The following is an 8,581-nucleotide window of genomic DNA, read 5'->3' on the forward strand; positions in this document are numbered from 1 at the left end:
TTTATTTAATTCCGAGCATTTTCATATTTATTTACCTTTTAAACCTTCTCTGGACTTCCACAAATAATTCAAGACCAAAGTTAGCCAAATCGGTCCAGCCGTTCTCGAGTTTTAGCGAGACTAACGAACAGTAATTCATTTTTATATATATTATGTTGGAGTATTTCCACTTTCGGATAGCGACATGGTAAGCGGGCGGTCTTCATAAGTCAATAAAACCAGAAATGTTAACTCAGAGCGTATATTACGCAGGAGCGTTCCGTCTGATACGGCGACTCGCTCGCTTCTGAGCTCGAGATTTTTTTTTTTTTTCCTACCTATACTGATAGCCTTGAGAGGCTATTTCAGCTTCACCCTAACGTTTGTAGGTGAGCTCGCGGGGCTCAACCGGAGAGTTGCTAACACTGACCCTAGCAAGAGCAGTGCTTCGCAGAATCTACCACCGGATCGGAAACGCGACCCACTGAGAAGATCCGGCGAGAAACTCAATAGGCTGTGTCTATGGGTTAGTTCGCTCGTCGAGCCCTTCGTCGCAAGCGACGGGTTCGACGAGGACGGTGACCGGTGCTTGTGGTGCCTAAAAGCACCGTTAATGGATCAGGAGGATCCGTAATGACGTGCTTTGGGCGACGTCGACGGTTTACCAAGGGAGCTCGAGAGACAACAATGGAGCGTTTTTATAGCAAGGTATCGTGGTGGGACGATGTTGTTTACGATTCTTATCTTGCACGTGTTGTTTTCGATGAATGCTTGCACGTGTTGTTTGTCGTCCCATCTTTATTAATCATGAACTAATGGTTTTAAAAACACGCGCCGACTTATATAGATAGATAGATAGATAGATTTAAAACTTTATTAAGCGTTCGAGACTTAACTTTTGTAAACTAGGATTTCCTCTTGTAAATCGTACAGCTAGAAACGAACCTAGCAACATTGGTTGATTGTAAATTATTCGTTAATCATCAAGCATCTTACATTGTAAATTTACAATGTAGGTATTCACCGGAACAAATCAGAACAAGAAATATAGAACAAAAGGATCAGTGTAATCTAAGGATTTATCATACCCACTTCAATCTAAAAACAAATTATTTTAAAATTAGGTCTTACAAACTTTTTGTGATTTTTTTTAATTGTCAACTGTTTCTACCCTTTGTCAATGGATGTCAAATTATATCGTGCCCGTATATGTTCCCGCGAAAACCTTTGTTATTAATAACTGCGTAAGGTCTGATATTTATATTCGTTAATCTTGTGTTCAGATGAACATGGAAAGAATAATACTATACGAAGAACTGAGGTTAATAGAGAGAAACGAATCTGAAATCAACGTAGTATGGAAAGGTTAAATTTTTATATCGATTTTTTTAATTTATTTTTATGACAACGAAACTATAGATTGAAATCGGAGTTTAACACGATATCATATTTTAAATTATATTATAATCAATTACTGTACTGGAGTCCACGTACTGGCAATCGCAGTGTGGGACGGCCACCTACCAGATGGACCGACGACCTGGTGAAAATTGCTGGGTCACGATGGATGCAGGTGGCAACGGACCGGCCGCACTGGACATCAGTTGGAGAGGCCTATGTTCAGCAGTGGACAGTGGACAGGCTGAGATGATGATGATGATGATGATAATCAATTAGCGGCGGGATCTGTTTCTCATGCTCCCGTTAACGCTACTTAAAATAAAGCCAACCAGTGATACCAGTTTTTGGTATCATAATAATATGATACCAAAAGGATACCAGTTTAACATTTCATTGGTACAATTTTATTTTTTAGGTGCACAGATACTTTTATTTTTCTTGGCGTTCGTCTTCGGTTCGTTCTGTACATTCTGTTTCCACATGTTGATGTACTTGTTCGACGACAAATGTGTTCTCTTCCCTAAGCTGTTGTCTCTTTCATCAGTGCGTTATAGCTTAATTTCTGAATTTACACCAGCCGATATAGATGAACGTAAGTGTTAAAAAAAGTGTGGTGTCGTGGGACACCGGATAGGAACGAAGTTCCTTATTATAAAAATTAAGTTAAAGTTAAGTCGTACACTGTTGCATCACTAATAAAAATCTTACGTTACGGACGTTTTTTCCCGGTTAGGGTACCCCTCCGCATCGTACCATAAGGAACTTCGTTCCAAAAAATTCATTAATTAAATTGACTAAACTGCGTGACCATGTGCATTACGTGCTTTTTTATTAGTAATCATGATTCCTAAATTAAATTGTACCAAAAAACACGTTAGTATAAACCTCCATGCATTACAAGTAATGTAATACAAAATCAGGTGGCGCGTGGAAAAAAAATCACAAAGAAAACCTTTAGACGCGTGTTAGGTAGGTTTGCATTGCGGAATCATTTAATGTAAACCTTTCAAAACAGCAAGTAATTATCATTAGTTGCGTAAGTGGATAGATAATAATAATATTTTCCCTTTAGATTAACTGAGTTTTATTACAATAATTAAGAGACAACCATAAATGTGTAAGAAATCGTACTGTCCATTACGGATCTGTCGAGTCAGTGAACCCTCAGTTCGCATAAAATCTCTTCATATTCTAATCATCAAACCTAAACAATATTATAAAACATCGGCTTCACGTACATACATATATCTATATACTTATAATTATTTTTAATAGATTTACCAGTGGATTTTGTAAGCACGCAATGGGTAGAGAAAAGTGCTTGCCATTTACCCACATATGTTCCGCTAGTTTCCGGAATATTCGGCTTAGTTTGGACCACCATGTTTTTGATGTGTTCTACTGGCAGCCGAACTCTGACTGGGTTAATACATTTTAATATAATTTGTGATGTTAATACAAATACGTTTACTAATATGCAACCAACGACCAAATACAACATACAGTAAAAACATTAAGCAATAAAAGACCAGTGTGCTTAGTGCGAGTTTTTTAACGTTTTCGATAGCGTAAAAGTTAGCTCATATTTGTATGGAATGGGATCGTTTGCGTACGTTCGCCGCTAGGGGCGCTGTTCCAACTGCATACAAAATTGGGCTAACTTTCACGCTATCGAGAACGTTAAAAAACTCTCACTAAGCACACAGGTTTGAAGAGTGGGGCCGCCGTTTTGAAATATTAAAGATGGATGGAGTCATTGGTATTATGATGTCTTGATTATTAGTAGATTCTTGAGTGTTATGATCTTCTGTAACTATTCTACACCACATGGGCCATGACCTCGTTTACCGTAAACAATAAAAATGGTTTATATATTTACTATCGCATAATAATCTAACCGTACAGACAGTTTAACGACTATTTATTATGATACATGCAAAATTCCCTACCTATTCTCTAGTAACCTAAGGGGGCTATTCTAGCTACGCCCGTGCGGGTATTATAAATAACATTAGGTATATATCAAGCAATCTAGCATTTAAAATGTCGATAGTTTTAGTGCACGAATTCGTGATATTGAAATTACCGACATACATATTTGACGAAAGTAAAATCTCTTGGTTTAAAATACACGAGTTATTAGCGAAAGCTGCTATTGTATTTTTATAGTCCAACCTTATACTCTTATAATAATATCTTCAACAGTCTCCAGCGACCGTGGCGCGTTTTGCTACCGGTGATTTTATTCTCATTGTCCATGGGAGGACTCTGCACTTACACATCAATTGTCACTCATTCGGGCCTAAAGGAACTTTGTGTCAAGCTCGGCGAAATAACCGGCAGTCCCACGTATGTTATAACTCAATCATATTTATTACACTTTTTTTTTATTGCTTAGATGGATGGACGAGCTCACAGTCCACCCGGTGTTAAGTGGTTACTGGAGCCCATAGACATCTACAACGTTAATGCGCCACCCACCTCGAGATATAAGTTCTAAGGTCTCAGTATAGTTACAACGGCTACCCCACCCTTCGAACCGAAACGCATTACTGCTTCACGGCGGAAATAGGCGGGGTGGTGGTACCCACCCGTGCGGACTCCCAAGAGGTCCTACCACCAGTGATAAAATATTTTATTACACTATTGTATTTTCATAATCGGGCTAATGGTTTTTGATTTGTAGGTCAGATGTACATCCAAGCAAATCACGCCATTGATAGTTTAATGATAATCTTACAATAACGACAACTTGAGAAAACTTGATAGACTGAAATATTATTTCAAGTACCTTTTTGGCCCACCCACCTGATGGTGAGTGGTTACCGTCGCCCATGGACTTCAACAATGCCAGGGGTAGAGCCAAACCGCTGCCTACCGCTTAATACACTCTACAAGCTTCGTTTGAAGAAGGGAACGTTCAATTCGTTTTGTTCTAAAAAGGTGTACTTATACAATAAACGTGGCGACATTAGCGTATGAACGTCGGATCCGTGGCGTGTATCAAGCAACGCAACTCACCATCGCTACAGCCTGGATGCATACAGGTAAATAATCATCCATAGATGCAGACTTAACGGCCGTCTGGTGTAGTGGTAAGTGACATGGTCACTACACAAGGGGGTCGCGGGTTCGAATCCCGCCAAGGGAAGATATTTGTATGATAAATATAAATGTCTTTTCCAGGGTTATGGATGTATATTAAATATATGTATGTGTATAATAAAAATCTTCCATTTATATCCGTTATCTGGTACCTGTAACACAAGTTCTTTACGAACTTATCACGGGACCGGTTAACGTGGTGTGGTTGTTAGTAAATATTTATTTATTTATTATTTAGAGTATTCAGTTAGAGTATTCAGTGTTGGAGGAAAAACTTTTAAGGTTTTACTAGTGGTAGGACATCTTGTGAGTCCGTACGGGTAGGTACCCCGCCTATTTCTGCCGTGAAGCAGTAATGCGTTTCGGTTTGAAAGGTGGGGCAGCCGTTGTAACTATACTGAGACCTTAGAACTTATATCTCAAGGTGGGTGGCGCATTTACTTTGTAGATGTCTAAGGGCTCCAGTAACCACTTAACACCAGGTGGGCTGAGCTCGTCCACCCATCTAAGCAATAAAAAAAATTAAAAAAAGGTTCACATCAGTATATTACCCTAGTAGCCGGGTGCATTGGTAGCCCACACAGACCAGTATTACAATTATGTCTATGCCTGCCACGAAATAATCATATGTTCAGTTTTCTAGGGTGTGATATTTTTTATTTATTTTTTGCCCTTGTAGGCAGACGAGCATACGGCCCACCTAATGGTGAGTGGTTACAGTCGCCTATGAACTTCAGCATTGCCAGAGGCAGAGCCAAGCCGCTGCCTACCTGTATTCAATTAGGACTTTGACTTCGAATACACAGCCAAACCGGATCGAACGCTTAGGAAATAAGTGGTACTCAGATTTGCAGTATAGGTGGTCAAGTGCCTTAATTTTTTTTATCACTGACTCAGCCAGACTATTTTCATTGTAGAGTCATTTGTTCTGGTCTCGAAGTACTCCCAAAATACATTATATTAAAAAAAACATCGCTTGAATATTTCGCATTAGCCTTTGTGTTGTTTTCTTAATATTCCTACAGCATGCTGGCTTCTATCTGCTTTTTTGGCTCTGACAAGAGTGCTCTTGGCCATCGACTTCCAACTCGTGCGTGTCAAAGCAGAGCTCATTGGAAATATTGATAAGATGATGGTTAGATTCGTTTTTAACGTACTGTTAATCTCAATGGTACTTTACATCTAGTCAAAGACTTATATCGAGGGCCGAAGGCTATTTGATTTAGACGAACATACGTGTAATACGCAACATTTATCTTTATAGTTCAAAATGCGTTTTGCGTAGTGCCTCAATCGATAAATAAAAAACCCAAACTTTTGAATAAAAAAACTTAAAACAAACAAAAGGAATCGGTCGGACGGGGGACACATCAAAGGAAAACAAAATTGTTATTTTTATTTAATTCCGAGCGTTTTCATATTTGTCTACCTTTTAAACCTTCTCTGGACTTCCACAAATAATTCAAGACCAAAATTAGCCAAATCGGTTCAGCCGTTCTCGAGTTTTAAGGAGACTAACGAACAGCAATTTATTTATATTTAAAGAGATTAGCGTCAATAGTTCAATGTTTTTAATTGATCTTCAATTAAGTTTACTCCATTCAAGTTTTTTTTGTATTGCTTAGATTGGTGGACGAACTCACAGCCCACATGGTGTTAAGTGGTTACCGGAGCCCATAGATATCTACAACGTAAATGCGCCACCCACCTTGAGATATAAGTTCTAAGGTCTCAGTATAGTTACAACGGCTAACCCACCTTTCAAACCTAAGCGCGTTACTGCTTCACGGCAAAAATAGGCGGGGTGGTGGTACCTACCCGTGCGGACTCACAAGAGGTTCTACCACCAGTAAAATAGCTGAAGAAGTTATTTTATTTTGATATTCTTTCCAAATTTTAAACTTTAAATGGCATTCGTGCAACGTTGCAAAAATGTCGCTTAAACCAAATAGCCTTTTACCCCTTGATATCATGCTCAGGTTTGGTCTCTCGTGAAGTACCTACTACTTACGTCTCTTGGATAGGCCAATTGTAAAGTACATCAGTTTGTCTTCAAATAGTAGAGTTCTGTTTGGATTTTCTATAATCCTAGTCTAATGCTTTGTTTGAAAGTATGAATCTACTGAGAAATTATGGTCCGATTTGTTATAAATATTCGCAATCAGAGAAGAGTTCATTCCTACTACTTGGAACCACAGCATCCATCCATAGAACAATCAAAGATATTTTTTTCACACTCTGAGATTATAATAACTCTCCTACTCAGAACACTACGATATGTATTTTTTAAGCGAGGCTTGCACAGAGCTAGCTTAAAATTAGCTAGCTGTGAATAGCGACTTGTCTGTGCCTGGATAGCACTAACTATCAGGTCTACATACTAATATGAATATATTAAAATAATATTTTAAATGCATAAAATACGCAGTCTGTCAGTCTGTCTGAGTCTTAATTTGTTTTAGGAAATGAATGAGAAACATGTTCGTACGGTATCTCCGGATTGTTGGGCCAACGATAAAAGCGAATACGATGCGTCCGAACGTCATATTTCTAGAAGCAGCACTAAAATCCATTTCAAAAACAATGACTTCAAGGTCGATGAAGATTCAATTCCTGACAGCACTAATGATTCTACAAACACAGAAAGGGATGTTATATACTTCGCGGCTCCCTACGATGTACTTACGTCGGAAATGTCCTTGGTACCGGCCGAAAAGAATAGGCTAGCCCTCCGTTCTGCGTATAAGACGGTCGCGAAAGACAAAAAATTCATTGTTAAAATTGTTTACGATCTCTTGGAGTCAATTGAATACCCTGAAATTATGTCCGGAGAAAGTGAAAGCACTTCTAGTCATACTCCTGAAACGTACACCAAATCTGAAGATGACAGTGAACTAATAATACCAAGGCAATATGGACAGGAGAAGATAAACTTTGAAGCCTCTAAAAAACACATCAAAGAAAAACGTGAACTGACAGAAATCGAACTATTCGAAGCCGAAAAAATTGCCAATGAAATCAAACAGAAGTTACAAGAGAAATTGAATCAGGGCATCATTAGTTTGCATACGTCCGAAAATACTTCTAAAGAAAAAGTCAGTCAAACTCTCTCAGAAACTCCGTCAAAAAATGACAAACCCTTAAAGTCAAGTCTTAAAAACGTTTGTCAGCAAACTTGCAGGTCGACCAGAAAGAAAACAACAAAAGTCCAAATATTTGATTCTGCATCTACAGAAAGTGACTCGACTCAGTCCTCTGATGTTCAGGAAGTTGATAAATCAACACAAACACATCCAAAAGAAAAACAAGATTAATGGGTAATTAGAATTTCTACACAAAAATATGTAATAGCTATATATAATTATATTCATTAGACAAGCACCTATATATTTGTATTTACAATTAATTCTGCTGTGAAGAAAATATCGTAGAATCTCAGCACCACCTACGGGCTCTAGGCTATGCTAAGATCTAGAACGTCAAAATTTAAGAAAAAATACTATACTATTCATTCGTCCAACGATGTACACTAGACAATAATCACTGACACCTCAAAAGTTGGTTTCATTTTCTGTTAGATTATCTGCTGTCACAGACTTTTTTAAATAAAAAAACTTAATATTTTTAGAAAAAATTTAATCATATCACTAAAGTTCGTCAATAACTCCTAACAAAATAAATCAGAAGACAAACAGAAGAAAATTACATATAACTATTTATTCTTTGTTTAACTAATTAAGGAAAGAGTTTATAACACCGAAATAATAGGTTGCATTTTTTAAGAAAATTCACAACATTTTTTAATATAGTTTATTTACATTTAACTGAAGTATGTAGGTACAATTTTGTTCGATAACTTTTTGCCATCTTGTAGGAAGGGACATGATCCCATTGCTATAGAAATTTTTGGACTTCTGGTCAAAATACCGCAGCAATTGGCTTTGGCAGTCTTCTCGTGATGTTAACCTGACACTACCTAAAGAATTCTGAAGAGACCGAAACAGGTGGAAATCTGAAGGTGCAAGGTCAGGACTATACGGCGGATACATTAACATCTCCCAGCCAAGCTCTCTTAATTTTTGCTGAGTGGCTAAAG

General features: G+C 37.9%; 1 protein-coding gene across 2 annotated transcripts; it reads left to right on the forward strand.

Moving 5' to 3' along the window:
* The first annotated feature begins 1,163 nt into the window (after nt 1–1,163).
* LOC114245847 (uncharacterized) lies at nt 1,164–7,811 on the forward strand. 2 transcript variants are annotated; one of them, XM_089738350.1, is made up of 7 exons: nt 1,164–1,245; nt 1,796–1,972; nt 2,656–2,803; nt 3,586–3,729; nt 4,324–4,427; nt 5,511–5,620; nt 6,948–7,811. In XM_089738350.1, exons 1-7 carry the CDS (start codon nt 1,164–1,166, stop codon nt 7,797–7,799), a joined length of 1,617 nt encoding a protein of 538 aa, XP_089594476.1. In that variant the 3' UTR covers nt 7,800–7,811. The 2 variants fall into 2 exon arrangements, with proteins under 2 accessions (XP_089594476.1, XP_089594477.1); XM_089738351.1 differs by having other exon boundaries at nt 1,224–1,344; nt 1,796–1,978.
* Nucleotides 7,812–8,581: the final 770 nt, after the last annotated feature.

This window comes from Bombyx mandarina, chromosome 25 (assembly GCF_030267445.1).
Source record: "Bombyx mandarina strain Sakado chromosome 25, ASM3026744v2".
Lineage (NCBI taxonomy): Eukaryota > Metazoa > Arthropoda > Insecta > Lepidoptera > Bombycidae > Bombyx > Bombyx mandarina.

Excerpts from the sequence above, each read along its gene's own strand:
- LOC114245847 (XM_089738351.1), top strand. The coding sequence starts at position 1,263 with ATGAACATGGAAAGAATAATACTATACGAAGAACTGAGGTTAATAGAG. Across the intron at positions 1,979-2,655 it reads CGATATAGATGAACGTAAGT|ATTTACCAGTGGATTTTGTA; the intron begins GTTAAAAAAAGT and ends TATTTTTAATAG. Across the intron at positions 5,621-6,947 it reads GAAATATTGATAAGATGATG|GAAATGAATGAGAAACATGT; the intron begins GTTAGATTCGTT and ends AATTTGTTTTAG.